Genomic DNA, 19,717 nt, shown 5'->3' with positions numbered 1-19,717 from the left:
GAGAGAGAGAGAGAGAGAGCACGCGCGCGCGCACGCAATGAATAAGCCAGACTAAAATTCCTATACTCATGGGGCTTGCACTCCAGGGACATATAGTAAAACAAATAAGTAAAAATATATTATATATTATAGTGCTATTGAGAAATATAATGATGAGGAGGGAAACAGTAAATATTAGATGTGGGAGAGAGAAATATATGAGAGGGTTAAAATACAGATAAGTTGACCATGAAAGGCCTTATTGAGAATGTGACATTTTTAAAAAGATTTGAAGGCGAGGAAGTGATTTATGTGACTAAATATAAACTGAGAGAATAGCATGTACAAAGGTCTAGGGTAGAAATATAGCTGTATTCAAGTAAGAAACCAGTGTTTTCGGGCAGGGTGGTGCACGTCTATAATCCCTGTGGCTTGGGAGGCAGGAGGATCACAAGTTCAAAGCCAGCCTCAGCAAGTTTAGCAAGGCCTTGTCTCAAAAAATAAAAAGAACTGGGGATGTGGCTAAGTGGTTAAGCATCCCTGAGTTTAATTCTGGGTACAACCTCCACCCCGGAAGGAAGGAAGGAAGGAAGGAAGGAAGGAAGGAAGGAAGGAAGGAAGGAAGGAAGGAAATCAAGCCAGTGTTGTTTCTGAGAGGTAACAGGGTGGGAAGAGGGATGCCCAGATTGTGTAAGACCATATAGGTCATAAACAACTTTGGCTTTTGCACTAAAAAATACTGGAAGCCATTGGTGAGTGTGAGGAGAAAAGTGACATTATCCTGGCTGTTATACTGGAAACAGACTGGGTTGGAGGAACGCAGGCCAACACCAGAAACAAGGAAACCAATGGAGAGGCTACTGCAATAATCTAGACCAAATGAGATGATGGCTTATACTAGGATGATAGTAGTAGAGGTGGTGAGAAACAGTAAGAAGTACAAATGAGCAGGATTTACTTTGAATTAAGAATTCCACAATGTGGAGTATAAGAGAAAGAAAAGTGTCAAAAAAGACTCCAAAATTTTGTCTTGAGTCATTCAAAAAGAATTGCCATATACTGGGAAAGAATGTAAGATCTAAAGCCTAAAGAGGTAGTTTTAAGTCCTAGTCCTGCCACGTCCTAGGTTTATGGATCTGACAAACCATTTATCTTTTTGGTACCTATGAATCATTCTGTAAAATGGAAATAATACTACTTGTTATATCAAATGAAACAAATATTAGCAAAAATGCTTTGTAAGTCATAAAAGGCTATTTCTATTACTTCAGAAACTGTAGAAAGACTTTTCTGTTTCATCAATCTTTCCCCTTATCCTTCCCTTAAAAATACAGAAACTCGGGATGGGGTTGTAGAGCAGTAGTAGAGTGCTTCTCTAGCATGTGTGAGGCACTGGATTCAATCCTTAGCACCACATAAAAATAAATAAAACAAAGGTTCTATGTTCAACTACAACTAAAAGAAATATTTAAAAATACATAAACTCTTTCACAAATTAAGCCAAGAAATCAGAAATTTAAAGCTCTATTATACAGTCCTTTTTTCTTAGGCTTTTAATAAGTAAAACTATAAAACACCAGTATAGAGAGCAGTCAAAACCCAGAGCTGTCCTACAAGTGCCACAAGGGGGGAAGTGGGCTGCATTTACCCCTTGTTAACGTTCTTGTCGTCATCCACCCACTGGATGTGAATGTGCTCCTGGGGATCCTCTGCATCTGCCTTTCCACAGGTGATGGTGAAGTCCTTCATCTCTCGAAGCGCCTGCCTCAAGGAATCCATGTTCTCTGCAGTGATCTGGACCATAACGCCATCTAAGAATCAGCACCAAGATAATACAGATGGAAACAATGCAAAGCTATGGAGTGCAGATGTGATGCAGTACCTGGCATTAGCAAATCCCTCAGATGTTAAATGTGAAACTTCACTCTGTTCTTCAAAGCTAACAGATACAAAGGTTTTGTTTTTTGGGCTGAATTTCTTATTCATTAAACGAGTTGTGAGGGCAAATGCCAAGAAGGATCCTGCTTAAAATACTTGCCTGTTGATTTCACTTCAGATACAATTAAGGGTTTCTCCTGAGGGCTGCTCAAAGGGAAACATACATGGTCACATTGCTCTTCTGGACTCACAGAACACTTTGTTTCTGTTTCCTCTCTTTAATTCCTTATGCTCAGATCATATGTATTTATTTATTTGTACCTCCATGTGTCTCACCTAACTGTGATTGCCTGGCACAGACTGAATACCCAGTAAATGTTTGTTAAGTAAATCACTGAATACACTACAGTAGTACACTTGGGAATATATCTACTTACTGACCAGCAATAAGGCAAACCTACCAGAGTTTCATATAGGTTACGTAGTCAACAGATGGTAACTATTTTTCAGCTATCTACCTGAGTCAAAGTTAAACAATGAAATTGAGGGTAAAAGTTGTTATGTGCTGAGCAATTACCCTGCTTCACTGACATACAATCTTGTCAGCTGTGATAATTTCTACAGAGCCTTCATAAAATTTTACAAATAAGCAGCCAATTTCTCTACTGAAACACAGTGAAATGTAAGACCCAAGAAACCAAACCAGGGACATAAACACATGACACATAACTTTGTGTGTGTGGTGGGGGGTGGATGGAAATCAAACCCAGGTGTACTTTACCACTGAGCTACATCACAAGGACTTCTTATTTTATTTTTAGACAGGGTTCTGCTAGATTGCCAGAGTCTGGCCTCAAATTTGCAATCCTCCTGCCTCCCAAGTGGCTGAATTACAAATGTGTGCCACCATGCCTGGTTAACACATGCCTTTCAAAAACACTGTTTTGCATTTGTAAGAATCTGTTTCAGTTCAATTTATCCTTTAAGCAACACTTAAGTGAGATATATATATATTTCTGAGGATTTTTACATTATTTTTTAATCACTTTATAAAAAAACAAACAAAAAACCCCCACAAACTTAACAATAGCCTAGATAGGTATTAATTAGTTACTTTAGACAAAATGAGATTCGGTCTAGACTTCTTAACAAATTTCTTTTCGAGATGGAGTCTCACTATGTTGCCCAAGCTAGTCTTGAACATCTGGGCTCTTGATAGTCAAGAGTTTTGAATTTTTGTTGTAAAATACTATTATACTCTGAGTTTCACTATTTTATTAAATTTACAAAAAAAAAAAAGATCAAAGCCAGTATCTACAAATCTATGTAAGATTATCTAATTAGCACACTGGTATTCAGCCCTCAGAAAGGACTGCTTTCAGAAAGGGCCTTGCTCACTACTGTGGAAACTGAAACTTATCCTCATGTGGCCAATGATTTTCCAACACTAGCCGCATCTTCTATTTGATGTGTTTTTCTACAATGCTACCTTTCCATTCCCCATCAAGAAGTGGAGTCTAATTCCTCTCCTTTCTTCCAAAACTAGATGGTCAAAGGGATACTATGTGACTTTTTAGACTGGGTCACAAAGAGCAGTACAACTTCTTCTACCTTGTTGCTGGCTTACTCATGCTTGGAGTCCTGAACCACCACCTAAGAAGCCCAATATCACAAGATTGACAGGCTGTGCAAAGGAGTACATGTGAAAGTACTCCAGTGATGATTCCTAGTCTTTTGTTGTTGTTGTTGATGGACTTTTATTTTATTTATTTGTATATGATGCTGAGCGTCGAACCCAGTGCCTTACACATGCAAGGCAAGAATTCTACCACTAAGCTACAACCCCAGCACTGACTCCTAGCGTTTAAATCATCCCAAGTAGGACCCAGATGTGTGTGTAAACAAACCTTCAGAGAACACTAGCTCACTGACAATAAATAACCCTTACCTTTAAGTCAACCCTACTGAGATCACCAAACAGGGTCAAAGTGTCCCTGAACTGTCCTGTCAGGATTCATCATCTAGAGCAAACAACAAGCATGATAAAATGGCTATTTTAAGCCATTAAGTCTTGGAATAATTTGTAATGCAACAAGACTAACCAGATCAAAATAAAGAACCAACAAAGAAAATAAAAAATGTGTTGATTAGCTTTTCATTTAATTAACTTTTATCAGGATATGGGTCATGTTAATTATAGCAACCCCATAGCAAGCACATCTCTTTCTGTATCCTGAATGATGATCACAGCATTCTCTCTTTTTTTTTTTTTTTTTTGGTGGGGGTGGGGGTTACCAGGGATTGAACTCAGGGGCACTCAACCATTGAGCCACATCCCCAGCCTTATTCTGAAATTTATTTAGAGATAGGAACTCACTGAGTTGCTTAGCACCTCATTTTTGCTGCCGCTGGCTTTGAACTCCTGATCCTCCTGCCTCAGCCTCCAAAACAACTGGGATTTTACAGCTGTGCACCACTGTGTCAGTAATCACCGCATTCTTATAGGTAGGAGGGAGTGAACTTCATCTACATATACAGCTGTGCACCACTGTGTCAGTAATCACCGCATTCTTATAGGTAGGAGGGAGTGAACTTCATCTACATATACAGCTGTGCACCACTGTGTCAGTAATCACAGCATTCTTATAGGTAGGAGGGAGTGAACTTCATCTACATATTTGCATATGTGCATATATCTGAACTCTAACTACATCCCCTTGGATACCTTATCCCAGAGCTAGGAAAGGTGTCATCTCTTATTTTTTTATGTCCCATGGTAACTGTCCCATGGTATCTGTACTACTTACTCCCTTCTTTGGAGAATTAAGCACTCTCATGACAGTTTTAATTTGCTGAAGAGTGAGGTGCCACAGAAGAAATAATAGGGGCCAGACATCTAAAGCAGAAATATTAATGCTTCTTGTAATGTTTCTTGCTGTTTAGTTGTATAATTAGGTCTGAACCAAAGCACATGCAGTGAATAATTCGTTCTTTACCTTCCACAATACTGGACTTGGCGAGGTATCCTGAAGAGGATTTCAGAGCGCCACTGAACACAAAGAAACTGGCACCAGTCACTAGAATAGCAATAGAAATAGTTTAGTGACAACATACCTCAGATGGAGGGGTTGGGAACAATAATGAAATATTTGGTAATTGGGAATTTCGAACATCATATAAAAAATAAAAAACACTGTATCTATATACCACAGTATATAGTCAATAATTTCTTTTTTTAAATATTTTTTTAGTTGTTAACAGACTTTTATTTATTTATATGTGGTGCCAAGAACCAAACTCAGTGCCTCACACATGCCAGGCAAGTGTCCCACCGCTAAGCCACAGCCCTAACCCCAAAATTTCTTTAATTGTGAAACAATTCTCTAGTGGGCATATAGTAGGCAACTGTCTTCAATGTATTTTTAAACTAGTTGTTCACTAAAGGCATAAAAGGCACCTAGCACAAGTATATTCAAATAATATATCCAAAATGATTAGGTGATAAGTCTATAATGTAGCCAATAATTCTCATGCTTATGACTGCTTTGGGAAAGAAATTTTAAAATAAGATCCTTCATTTAAAATAAGATCCTGTTTTTGCTCTCAAGAATCAAAAGAATATTACTACAAAGAAATCTTAATGGTCAAGTCCAGGGGTTAGCAAATTACAGCCTACATGATCTGTAGTCTAGTTTTGTAAATAAACTTTTATTGGACCACAGCCATGTCCATCATTTGCATATTGTCTAAGGGAGTTTTTAGACACCAGAATCACACCTGAGTAGTTAGTGACAAAGACTGCAGGCCTAAAGTACTAATCATTTTGCCCTGCACATAAAAGGTTTGTGGCCCCTAGTGTAATCCAATGATTTCCAATTTTTTTTTAGATTAAATATATATTGAAGATGAAGATATGGTACAAAATATATTTTACAAGAAGAGTTGCTTAAAAAAAAAACATTTAAAAGACAAACTCCAACTACTAGTATTTCTTTATAAAAGAAAAGATATGCAATTATATTTAGCTTTAGGAAAGCTTCACTATACTATCCATCTTAAACTGGACTGGGATAAGCCAACTTCCTACCCACTGGCCTACAGTATCTCTACAGATGGTCATCCAGCTTTTGTCCTACTCTTCTAAAGTGTTTGGGAGCCCACAATAGCACAGGTGATCCATTCTACTTTTGGACAGATTCTCAAGGTAATAGATTGTGATCTCAAACTGAACCCAAATCTGCCTTAAATCTGGTTTTTCGCCTGATTCTGGTTATAGTGTTTTGTATCTATAGAGAATAAGCTGAACCTTATTTTCACATAATAAAATCTAAATAGAAGTAGCTATTTTTCCATCTTCTTCCAATGTACTCTTTTCCAGATCAAACACTAATATTTTATTTAAGAAGTCTTCCTTTGAGGGCTGGAGATGTAGCTCAAAGGTAGGGTACATGCCTACTATGCATAAGGCTATGGGTTCAATCTCATAACACTGCCAAAAGGAAAAAAAAAAAGTCAGTTTCTATCTAGATGCAAATTTCTCACAGGTCTTAAATCATCCTCTGAATGCTAGCAAGTTTTATCAATAAAATTATAATTTCACAAAATATAGTTTAGGGAGACACCCTGAAGAAAAAGTCTGTGGTCAAATAAATGTGGGAAAAAATATACACTGTCTTCCTTTTGAAAAATTAGCTTGTTAAAGGATCTGAAAAAGATCTGTGTTAAGGAAACCTGTTTATGAAGTTGTTTAACACAGGGTTTCTCAGATTTTTATTTATTAAAGAAAGACTTTCATTTATTTATGTGAATATTTTTTTTAAACCACAGAAAACACTTTGGATAATACTACCTTGAGCAAAGTTTCTTAAATTTAAATATATAATTTAATCACTCAGGGATCTAGCTAAAATTCTAGTTAGCAGATTTATCTGCTTCATAGATTTCTTATTTCTAACAATCTCCTAAGTAATGAGACCATATTCTAGGTAGCACTGAAACTAGGAAGATTCCTCCAGAATCCTGTCAACTTATTAATTAATTGCATATATTCATCTAACAAGTTCCAAATAGATCTGAGCATAATCTCACTAAAGAGCCTAGTCTCACCTTCAAATACCAGTGATGGCACAAGCAATATCATGACACAGTACTTCTAAAATGTTTCCTTCAATAACAGAGACCTCATTTCCAAGATTCTTTGAGTCTGACTACATGGGAGTCAACATAATTCTAGAGAACATGGACATTCTTGAAAAAGCTCATTAGTTAGTTTATGGTCACTCATCTAGAAAGTGTGTGTAATGGAAATGAGATAGCCAACGTTCCAAGTTCAGAATAACCTTCCATTATTAAAATCTCAACTAGCTCAAACACTTACCTTTCCTGGGCTGATTGTGAATACTGATAGCCTGGGTCTGATAGTTTCCATCATCATTCTGTACACACACAAGGTGAGAGTCTGCCTTTTCATTGAAGCAGGCACCTCCTGCCAGCACATGCTCATTGGACTTGTTCATAGCTTTCATCATCTGCAATTGAAGAAGAGGGTTAACCTTATTCTCCCAAGAATGGACACTTTTTCTCTGACATGGTATAATTCCACATTCTTAAAGACAAAAATAACATCAAATATTACTTATTAAACTGACAAAGGAGCTACCAAATAATGAAAACAAAGTGAAAAAACATAGTTACCATTAGTAAAAACAAAAACAAACAAAACTCTCCAGTGTACATATAAAAATTCCCTATAGTTTATGTGATTCATAATATAACCTATGAACATAACATTTTGCAATCATTTTTCTCCTTTTACTGTTACACTGAATTCAAGTAATGAAAATTAGTTTAACTAATTGCAATGGTTTCTTCTATTCACTGAATTCTTTGAGGATATATACTCTAAAATTCTAAGTCCAAAAGAATGTTCCATATTTAAGTGCATCTGCCTTCCTTATCAGTATCAAATGTGTGAGGCTTTCCCCCACAAGTTTATGAAATTCTACAACTTAAAGTTCAAGATCTTATGAAATAAGCTATCAATATTTTGTCTTGTTCTTATCAAATGATTTAAGGTGCATGCAGTGGTGTATACCTGTATCTTTCTTTTAACTTTTTTTTAAAATACCTTTATTTTATTTATTTTTATGTGGTGCTGAGGATCGAACCCAGGGCTTCGCATGTGCCAGGTGAGCGCTCTACTGCTGAGCCACAACCCCAGCCCCCACATCTGAATCTTAAGCAACTTGGGCAGGTGACACCAGAGGATCAAGTTTGAGGTCAACCCGATCAACTGAGTAAGACTGTCTAGACGGTTGTGGTGGCACACACCTGTAATGCCAGTAGCTTGGGAGGTTGAGACAGGAGAATCATGAGTTCAAAGCCATCCTAAGTAAAAGTGAGGCACTAAGCAACTCAGGGAGACCCTGTCTCTAAATAAAATACAAAATAGGGCTTGGGATGTGGCTCAGTAGTTCAATTCCCCTAAGTTCAATACCTAGTACCCAAACACACACCAAAAAAAGAGACTATGATATTTTTTAAAGGGGAGTGTGCTGGGGATATAGCTCAGTGGTATAGGGCCCCTGGGTTCAGAAAGTGTGTGTAATGGAACAATGGGGGAAAAAAGAGAAATATTTAAGATAATTCTGCATCTAATTTGGAAAAGGCTAATGGGCCATTTTTGTGTCTAATAAACAAATCTGAACTTACTTTGATGTTAAAACTCTGGCCTCCTGCTAAGTTAATGCTAATATATTTGTTTGTTTTTATTTCTCATTTTTTCCTGCATGTCATCCCATTTAGTGATCTTTTTTTAATATGGCTTCAATCCTTTGAATGTCTAATCTGAAACCTTCTTTGTTCTACTCCTCTATTTGTCCTATGCTCTAAATTACAATACCATATCGCCCCATTCCTCCCATCCAACTACCAATCTGTATACATTCTCAATGCTTTTATCTATTCTGAATATTACATATAAATGAACCATGCTATATGTGACCATTGTGTTTAGGTTCTTTCACTTAATATAAGTTTTCCAGACTCATCCACATTATAGCATGTATCAGTACTTACTCATTTTTATGGTTGAAAAATATTTCATTGTAGGTATAATTGTACAATTTGTCTATCCATTCACCCACTGATAGACATTTTTAAATTTTTTTATTTGTTCTTTTTAGTGATATATAATAGTAGAATATATTTTGACATATTGTACATACATGGGATTATAACTTCTTCTTGTGGTTGTACTTGATGTGCTATTACACTGGTCATGTATTCATATACGTATATAGGAAAGTTACGTCCAATTCATTCTACTGTCTTTCCTATTCTAATTTCACTTCACATGATAGTCTCCAGTTCCATCCATTTACCATCAAATGCCATCATATCTTTCTTCTTTATGGCTGAGTAATATTCCATTTTGTATATATACCACATTTTCTCTATCCATTCATTTGTTGAAGGGTACCTAGGTGGGTTCCATAGCTTACCTATTGTGAATTGAGCTACTATAAATATTGATGTGGCCCTGTTGATGGGCATTTTTAAAGTCATTTCCACTTTGACTATTATTACAATGAACATGTGTATAAATGCATTGGTTTGAGTACCTTATTTTCTTTTTTTCTTTTTTTTTTTTAATGAAGCTAGATTTGTATCCATTTGACTCTTTTTTTTTTATTTTAATATTTATTTATCGGCGGACACAACATCCATCTTTGTTTGTATGTGGTGCTGAGGATCGAACCCCGGCCGCACGTGTGCCAGGCGAGCGCGCTACCGCTTGAGCCACATCCCCAGCCCGAGTACCTTATTTTCAATTTCTTTTTCCAGTGCTAGGTATTAAATCCAGGACTTCACATAATGCTAGACAAGAGATCGATCACCGAGCTATATCTCCAGCCCTTTGTTTTCAGTTCTTTGGGGTATATACTTGGGAGTAGAACTACATGGACATATGAGAATTCTGTTTAATTTTTTGAAAAGCTGCCAAACTTCACAGTAGACCAATATTTTACATTTCTACCAGCAAAGTATCAGAGTTCCAATTTCTCCACATCCTTACAAACACTTTTTGTGTGTGTGTGTGTGTGGTGCTGGGGATTGAACCCAGGGCCTTGTTGTGCATACTAGACAAGCACTCTGCCAACTGAGCCCTAGTGGAGCTGGGTGTGGTACCACATCTCTGTAATCTCAGCTACTTGGGAGGCTGAGGGCTGAGGCAGGAGGGCTGAAAGTTTGAGACTAGTCCCAGCAATTTAGTACGATCCTGTTTTGAAAAAAATAAATACATAAAAATGCCTGGGGCCAGGCACAGTGGCACACACCTGTAATCCAAGCAGCCTGAGAGGCTGAGGCAGGAGAATCACGAGTTCAAAGCCATCCTTAGCAACTTAGCAAGGCCCTAAGCAACTTAGTGAGACCCTGTCTCTAAATAAAATACTAAAAAGGGCTGAGGATATTGTTCAGTGGTTAATTGCCCCGGTTTAATCCCCAGTACTAGGGGAAAAAAAAAATGTCTGGGGATGTAGGTCAGTGATAAAAGCATCTAGCTCAGCAATAAAGCGTCTCTGAGTTTAATTCCCCATATTTGGGGGTGCGGGGATGGGGAAGAAAACACATTCAAAAAACAACAACAAAAATCCTAGTGGACCATGCATCCTATCTGATCATAATGGAATGAAACTGGAAATCAACGATAAAAGAAGGAAGGAAAAATCCTATATCACTTGGAGAATGAACAATATGTCACTGAATGATCAATGGGTTACAGAAGACATCAAGGAGGAAATTAAAAAATTCTTAGAGATAAATGAAAACACAGACACAACATATTGGAATCTATGGGACACAATGAAACCATTGCTTGGAGTTCATTCCTTAAAAAAAAAAAGAAAAAAAAAACAACAAATAAATGATCTCACACTTCATCTCAAAACCCTAGAAAAAGAAGAGCAAAACAAAAATCCTAGCGGGTTTGAAATGTTTATCTCATTGTGATATCTTTTATCTTTGTGATACTGTGTCACTCTATCACTGAGCTACATCCCAGTTCTTTTATTTTTTATTTTGAGACAAAGATTTACTAAGTTGTAAGACTGTTCTCAAACTTGCAATCCTCCTGAATTGGCCTCCCAAGTTAATGGGATTACAAGGCATGTGCCACCAAGGTCTTGTTTATTATTATAACCTTTTAAAAAGTTTTAAAATTAGAGAGTATTAATCCTTCAATTTTATTCTTGTTTTTTAAGAATATTTTTGAATTGAGGGTCCCTTGCAATTCAGATAAAATTTTGAGTACTGGCTTTTCCATTTCTGCAAAAAAGGCTGTGGACATTTTGATACGGTTTACACTTAATCTGTGGATAGCTTTCAGTGGTATCTTATCAATAATAAGTCTTACCCATTAACCCAGGAAAGTTTCCATTTATTTAAGTATCCTTTAATTTCTCTCAGTAATGCTTTATAGCTTTTAGGGTATATTTACTTGTTTATATTTACTTGGGTATTTTATCACTATCAGTCTAAGTCATCACCATTTCCCAGCTTTCTTTATAACTTTCACAAAGTTAACATTTTAATTAATACCCTATCACCACAATAACTGACACTGATAGGCTGACATTTATTAACATCACTATTCCAAAATACTTCTATCAGGATTTTTCAAAGGTTATTTTCAAATCATTCTTCTGCAAACAGTGTGAGTCAGCCAGAAGATTTCTGCTTAACAAAGTCAACTGAGGGACTAATTCAGGCTCTCATTTACAATTTACATTTGTACCATATGAATGAAACAGAGATGATTACATGTAGTAATTTTAAAGAAGGTTATGTCCATCGCTTCTTCCAAATCATTAGACTAAAGTGGTTTTGAATTGTGTCTACATTAAGCAGACTAAGAAACCTTTTCAATTCAGAGATTCTGAATAAATTAGCTGGCCTTGAAGGAAATCATTTTCCTGAATTTCAATTTCAAGCCCAACAAGGTAAACTTTATATTCCTTTGGAATTGAATGAACAAATGTTCTTGCTCTTAAAATAACACTCATATACAAGAGGTTCTCAGATATCCAACAGACATTTCTAACCATAAAATAAACTTATACTTGTCACATAATGATATAAATACTTGACTATCAAATTTAGTTGTGGTATTTCTCCACTCTATTAATTCAAATTCTATAATATGTCTTTTATTTATTCATATTTTTACCATAGTTCAAGGCCTAATAACCTTTTTTTCTGGACATTAAATTATACCTGGTTTTCCTATAGTCTCCATTAATTTTGACTCAGTCCACAAATATTTCCATACTTACAAAAGCACAGTTCTAATATGTAACATCTTCTCCACCTGGTCACAAGTTTCCTATGCTCTAGCCCCAAGGCAGCTTTCTTCTTCTTCTTCTTCTTCTTTTTTTCCTGTGTGTGTGGGGGCGCGGAGGGTACTGGGGATTGATCCCAGGGGTATTTTTCCACTAAACCACATCCCCAGCCCTTTTTATTTTTTTGAGACAGGGTCTCACTAAATTGCTGGCCTTGAACTTGTGATCCTCCTGCTTCAGCCTCCTGAGTTACTGGGATTAAGAGGCATGTACCATCATGCCTGGCTCAAACCAGCTTTTCTGTTTTGCTTCCTTTCCTAACTGTATCCTTATGTGCTCCTTCTATATGAACCTAGTTCACTATGCCTAATCATTTACCATGACTACGTCTTTGCGTTTACTATTATCGAGCCTCTCTTTTCTTCTCCCAAATCCAAGCACCTGAAACAGATGGCTCCGAAATTATGGCTTAGTAAAAATACCAATTCATGCAAGAAGTTTTCTAAAACCCCCCATCAGATACTACTACGACCACTCCCTTAAATGCCATAGCATATTCTGCATATTTTTATATGCCATCATCTACATTCTGTCTTAGATAATAATAAGTAGCAAGGACTTGAGCCAGATTGCCTGTAATTGAATCCTGGCTTTGCTGATAACTAGCTAGCTGTGGGCCCTTGGGCAATTTACTTGGCATCTGTGTCCCAGTTTCCTCCTTTGTAAAATGGGATAATAAAAGTAACTATTTCAGTAACAAGGTTTTGCAAGATGGCAGAATAGAGAAGGTCACTTTCCTGGCTAATCCCTGGTATAAAACCAAGAAAGCAGATAGGCAGCTAACAAGGTGGGTGAAAAGGGTGTAGGGGCTTTACTGGGATGTAATACTGGACATTCAAAGCAAATCAGGGACTCAGGAGGTAGGATATAATAGAATAAGAAAGAAATCCCCAGTGCCACTGCTGGAAGCACTGGCCAAAGTGGTTCCTATATGTGCTAAGTGGAGGGATAAGGGAATTAAAGGAACCCACACTTTTAGGAGGCCTGAGTCATGTCTGCAACTGAGAGATCAGAAATAAAAAATAGTGCCTGATAAAATGAAAGGTGTGCTGCACAATATCTTTCTGCAGGGAAAGAAGCCGCATCTCTCTTGGCTGTCTGTGGAGGACACAGGAAGGAACCATTTTGCAGCTGTGGCATGAGGGACAGCAGCTGAGGTAGTCGATTTCCTGGCAAACCCAAGTTTGGCCCAAAATACAGGCCTGGTAAGCCCACACTGCACAACACAGAGTGTGCCTAAGTGACCAGGAGAAAATGAAACATGGGGAGGAGTTTGCACAGGGGAATACTGGTAATGGAAACCCACCAGGCTCTGCCCTTCCCCCCACACACATCATGCCACTTGCAGTACCTGCTGGGAAAGATGCAACTTGCCTGAAATTTGAAAGGGTGGGAGAGACTGAATTTGGAGATTGAACCCAAGAGACCAAAAAACGTGAGATCCGAAGGTAATGAAGGGGACTAGGAATTGGCTCCTCTATACATGAGTGGAATCCAGGGGAGATCCCTGAGGTACAGTCTTCCAGTATGGACTGGCAACTGCTGGGCCCTGGAGGTTCACTGATTTAAAATCTTCAGACCCATCACCATCCAACAGAAGCTGGACCTATCTATGCGGCTCCAAGATTTCTATCTACAGGATTTCCTCTCACATTCCAGCAACCCAACCTGATAGTAGACCAGGCATCACACTCCAGACAACCCCACCTAACACTGCTTAAAAGAGAAGCTGAGAATCTTCTGAAATCCAACAGACACAATTCTTTAACATTTCATCAAGATTTTTTTTTAATTTTAATTTTTTTCCTTTTCACCATTTAATTGTGACGTGAATAGTTCATGGACTCTTATACATATTCATACTTGTTGTTTGTGTATCAACAGGTATTTTTTCTCATTTCTAGCATTTTTGAAGCCAGTTAGTTTTCACGGATGAGTATTTTGAGGACTAGGATATTCAATTATTATATTTTGGTTTTGTTTTATATTCTTTTGTTCTTATTTTTTTAAAATCCTTTATTTATTTATTTTTCTTATGTGGTGCTGAGGATTAAATCCAGGGCCTCACTCATGCTGGACGAGAGTGCTCTACTACTGAGCCACAACCCCAGCACCTCGTTTTTACTTCTATTTTCTCTCTTCCTCCCTCATATTCATCAACATCATTTCTATTCTCTCCCTATCCACCATTCAAAATTGTAAATCTTTTTGCAAACTTACTGTTATTGCTGTGAGCAATAATTGATTACATATTTTTTTATTGTGACAATTAACATTTTAGATATCATAGCAGGAACTATTTGGTTAATGCTGTAGACTGTTTGCATTGATTATTGTTATTATTTGTCTCCCCCTAAACAGTGAGGTACTACAAATTTTCAGGGACACTATAAGTCCACAGGGCAGAAACTCTGCTGCCTCAGATCCATACTGTTAGATGGGGAGATACACAAACAACATGAAAAAGCAAGGGAACAAATTTCCCCCCAAAAAACAAGGTACTTCAATAACAATCCACTGACCTCACAGTAGAAGAAATGTCAGAGAAGGAGAATATTCATAGTTAAACTCATCTATGAGATAAAGGACAATATAAGGAGTGAAATCAGAGAGACTCCTAAAGCACAAGAAGTAAAATCAAGAATCAGTAAATGGAATGGTATCAAACTAAAAAGCTTCACAGCAAAGGAAACAATCAAGAACATGAACAGAGAGCCTACAGAATGGGAGAAAATATTTCCACCTACACCTCACAGAGAGCATTAATCTCCAGGACATACAAAGAACTCAAAAAACTTAACACTAAAAAACAAATAACCCAGTCAATATATAAGCAAAGGAACTGAACAGGCACTACTTCACAGAAGAATAAATATGAATGGTTGAAAAAAAAATGAAGAAATATCTCTAGCCATTAGAGAAATGCAAATAAAAACTACACTGAGATCTTATCTCATTCTAGTCAGAATGGCAATTATCAAGAATTCAAGTAATGCTCAGTTTAGTGGCGCACGCCTATAATCCCAGAGGCTTGGGAGGCTGAGGCAGAAGGATCTCAAGTTCAAAGGCAGGCTGAGCAACAGCGAGGCGGAGGCACTAAGCAACTTAGTGAGACCCTAGATAAAATACAAAACAGGGCTGGGGATGTGGCTCAGTGGTTGAGTGCCCCTGTACCCCACTCAAAAAAAAAAAAAATGCACGGCATATTACCTCCTATCTCAACATTATTTTCCAAAGCACCTTTTGACCAACTCTTTTCATTTCCTTCTTCTCTAAAAGAAATGTATTCCTTGAAAACCAAGCATTCCTCAAACAGATTTTAGCACCATCTGTTCTGACTAGTGCTTCAACAAACCTTTGAAAATTATGCTTTTGTAATTTCACACTCCTCTGAAGAATATGTGTAGTCTTGAATTAAAATAAACCAAAACTCCTATTTTAGAATCAGAGTGGGAATCTTAAGAGGCCATTCAGTCCAACTTTCAGCCTAAATTATAAAATATGGAGGAATGTACAAATATATGATTTCACAGATTCTTGGATTATATCACACTAACACAAACTTCTTTATTCCTGTATTTTGGTTTTGAGCAAAGGATTAACAAAATTTTGCTTCATTTTATGAGAGTTTTACAGGTTAACTATTTGGCTATATTTCCTCACTGACCTAATAAAAGTTTAAGTGTCTACAAATTTGGTAAGGGAAGAAGTGTTTTTCAGAGTTAACATAATAAACAAAACAAACATATTTAAGTGTAAATTTGATGAATTTTGATATGTATACTGGAGTGAAATTATGAAAAGTACTTATGCAACAATCTTCATGAGAAATACTGATATGTAGTTTTCCAATTTTCTATTATCTTTTCCTGGTTTTGTTATTATTAACTGTTAAGTCTGGACTCAAAAGAATGACTCCTCTTCTATTTTCTGGACATGGTTATACAGAAACATTGTTTTTTCTTCCTTCATTGTTTGGTAATAGTAACCAATGAAACCAACTCAATGTGGACTTTATTTTGAGGAAAGGTTCTTAAAATACTTACAATTATTTGAATACATATAGGGCTATTCAGGTTATCTATTTCTTCTTTTGACAGGTTAATGTGCAAGGAATTTGTCCATTTTCTCTAAGTTGAACATATACTGGTATAAACATGTTCATAATGTACCTTTATTGTTCCTTTAGGACCTGTCATGATAGTCACCTCTCTCATGTTCCAAAGGCAATTGTGTTTTCTCTATCTAATCAATCGGATTAGAGGTTTATCAATGTTGTTGATCTTCTCCAAGAACCACCTTTTAGCTTCATTTATTTTCTTTGTTGTTTTTCTGTCTTCTATTTTACAAACTGCTGGTCTTTATTATTTTCTTTCTTTGTCTCTACTTTGTATTCTATTTGCTCATCTTTTTCTGATGCTTTAATGTAGAAAACTAAACCATTAATTTGAAATGCCTTTTCATAATATGAATGTTTAGTGCTGTAAATTTATCTCTAATTACTACTTTAGCTATGCCCAGCAAATTTTGATATTTCATGTTTCCATTTTCATAGGTTCAAAGTATTTTGAGGGCTATAGGTGTAACAGCTGGCCTAGCATGCATGGGGCCCTGGTTGAATCTCCAGGACTACAAAATAATAACCCAACAACAACAACTTCCTTTTGACTACTTTGATCCATGGATTATTGAGAAATATGCATTTTGTTTCTAAATTTGTGAATTTTTTAGGGATCATTCTAGTATTAACTTCTAATTTAATTCCACGTGGTCCCAGATCACACACTGTATCTAGTATCAACTTCTAATTTAATACCACATGGTCCCAGATCACACATTGTATAGTATGGACCATTTAAAATTTATTGAGCAGGTGCAGCGGCACACACCTGTAATCCCAGCACTTGGGAGGCTGAGGCAAGAGGATTGTGAGTTCAAAGCCAGCCTGAGCAAAAGCAAGGCGCTAAGCAACTCAGTGAGACCATATTTCTAAATAAAATACAGAGGGCTGGGGATGTGGCTCAGTGGCCAAGTACCTCTGAGATCAATCTATGGTACCAAATAAACAAACAAACAAATAATAAAATTTAACAAGACTTCTTTTACATCAAAGACTATGCATATGCACTGGAAAAAATGTTATTCTGATGTTGTTGGGTAGAGTATTCTATAAAAGTCTATGAAGTCAAATTGGTTGACTATATTGTTCAGTTTTCTATATCCTTGCTGGTTTTTGTCTATCAGTTGAGATGTTATTAAAATATATGAATACATTCATTTATCCTTGTAGTTCCACCAGTTCTTACTTGAAGCTCTGTTACTGGATGTATAAATGTTCAGAATTGTTACATCCTCTTGGCTGTCACTTTATAATTATAGAATACATCTCTGTAATCTCTGGTAATATTGTTTGTTCTGAAATACACTTGGATATTCTTTCTTTTGATTAGTGTTACTACGTTTTTTCTTATATTTTCCCATTCCCTTTCAAACGATTTGTCATTATATTTTAAGTGGTTTTCTTGTATACAACTTAAGCTAAGTCTTGTTTGTTTATCCAACCCAATAACCTCTGCATTTTAAATTAAGGTATTTAGACCATTTATACTTGAGTGATTATTAATATGATTGGATTTAAATCTACCATCTTTCTAGTTAATTAATTCTTGAGGTACTGGGAATTAAATCATACATGCTAGGCAAGCACTCATCACAAAGCTTTCTCCTACCCACAGCTCCTCTATTATGTTTTTTTCACGTCTCTTTTTTTCAACATTCTTTTATGTTGCCAATTTATTTTCTTTATTAGATTACTTGCTATACCTATTTTTTTTAGTGGTTACTTTAACTTCTCAATATACATTGAAGTAATATTATATCACACCCCATCATATGCTTCCACTTTCCCTTTCTTAGTCTTTGTTTTATTGTCCTATATTTTGTTTCTACATGTTATTAATTCCATAATACATTATTATTTAATACATTATATATATACATACATATATATATATTTAAACAGTTCTATTTTAAGATTTTATATTTACCAACACACCTACCATTTCTGTTGCTTTTCATTCCTTTGTGTAGATCAAATTTTTCACTATTTGATACTCTTCCTGAGTAACAACATTTAATATTTCTTATGTGATAGGTCTATTGATAATAAATTCTTTTAGGCATTATGTACCTGAAAAAACATTTTGCCTTCACTTTTGAAACATTTTCACTTGGTATAAAATACAGATTGAAGGTTTTTTGTTTGCTTGCTTTTCTCAGTAAAGAATTTGCTAAACTGGACTGGGGATATAGTTCAGTTGGTAGCATGCTTGCCTCGAGTTTAATCCCCAGCTAAACTACCTTTTTGTTTTTCCTTTTTCCTTCTTCTTCTTCTTTTTTTTTTTTTTTTTTTTTTTTTTAAGTACTACAGATTGAACTCAGGGGCACTTAACCACTAAGCCAAATTCCCTGTCCTTTTTTGATAGTTTATTTATACAACACTGAGTTGCTTAGAGCCTTGCTAAATTGCTGAGGTTGGCTTTGAACTCACAACCCTTATGCCAATATTCCAAGGTAGGTTTATCTAACTGCTAAAGAATGGTAACTGTACCTCAGAAAAAGCTAAGCACATGTTCTATTATTTTCTGATGTTCTGGAAAAACAAACAAGCAAACAAACTCATGGAATGTCACAGGTAAAGGCTTTCTTCACATAGGTCATGTGCTTTAGGCTCCCATGATGCTGGGAGGACAGGCATGTACCACCATGACCATCTTGCTGCATCGTCTTGTGGCTTGTACTGTTTTCATGAGAAAGTCTGCTGTCATTCTTACATTTGTTCCTTAATATAAAATGTAAATGTTCCCCATTACCTCCTTTTAAGATTCTTCATCTCTGCTTTAAGCAATTTGGTCATGGTGATTATGAAGTTCCTTAATGTATATTTCATCTCTTTTTTTGCAACTTGAGTTTTTCAGTTTGTTGGATCTAAGGTTTTACAGTACTCATTAAATTTGGGAATTTTTCAACCATATTTCTTCAAATATTCTTTCTATTCACCACTTCTCCTCTCCTTTGGATATTTTAGAAGTAGGCTGTCTAAGGTTACCCACAGCTCAATGATGCTGTTCATTTAATTTTTCAGGCTTTTCTCTTTGTATTTCATTTTGGATAATTTCTATTCCTATGTTTCCAAGTTCACTACTTTTTTCTTCAGCATTGTCTAATCTGCCTTTATCTCATTCAGGGTATTTTTCATCCCATCATCATTTTCCTTTCTTGAAGTCTGATCTGGATCTTTTCAATATCTTCCATTGTTCTCCTAACAGGAGAACCTGAAACCTTCTTTCATTCTTTCAAAGCTTTTTTTAGCTTGTTAAACTGAATCAGGGCACCTGAATTTATGGATAATTAAGATCACTAGGGATAATCTGTTCCCTAGTGAAGAAACTTTTAAAAGA

The 19,717-nt window shown here is 36.2% G+C and overlaps 2 protein-coding genes across 4 annotated transcripts in view; one reads left to right on the top strand and one right to left on the bottom strand.

The window, feature by feature from the left end:
• Positions 1–19,717, bottom strand: part of Zfyve9 (zinc finger FYVE-type containing 9) — a 193,966-nt gene that overhangs the window by 10,022 nt on the left and 164,227 nt on the right. For both annotated transcript variants that reach the window (XM_026382175.2, XM_026382170.2), the window contains 3 exons: positions 7,235–7,385; positions 4,854–4,934; positions 1,628–1,790 (listed from right to left, as the gene is read on the bottom strand). In XM_026382175.2, coding sequence (XP_026237960.2) covers positions 1,628–1,790; positions 4,854–4,934; positions 7,235–7,385 — 395 coding nt within the window. The remainder of the gene's footprint in view (positions 1–1,627; positions 1,791–4,853; positions 4,935–7,234; positions 7,386–19,717) is intronic.
• Positions 1–19,717, top strand: part of Cc2d1b (coiled-coil and C2 domain containing 1B) — a 77,699-nt gene that overhangs the window by 29,109 nt on the left and 28,873 nt on the right. Inside the window, exon 25 of one of the 2 annotated variants that reach the window (XM_026382198.2) lies at positions 1,709–3,280. The exons of the other annotated variant lie outside the window; for it this stretch is intronic. The gene's annotated coding sequence lies outside the window, so the exon portion shown is untranslated. Of the gene's footprint in view, positions 1–1,708; positions 3,281–19,717 lie in introns of those variants that run through there. 2 annotated transcript variants of the gene reach the window in all.

The sequence above is a fragment of the Urocitellus parryii genome, chromosome 11 (genome assembly GCF_045843805.1).
Source record: "Urocitellus parryii isolate mUroPar1 chromosome 11, mUroPar1.hap1, whole genome shotgun sequence".
Lineage (NCBI taxonomy): Eukaryota > Metazoa > Chordata > Mammalia > Rodentia > Sciuridae > Urocitellus > Urocitellus parryii.
Note: the sequence above shows the minus strand (reverse complement) of the source record. Positions and strands in the feature narration are given on the sequence as shown.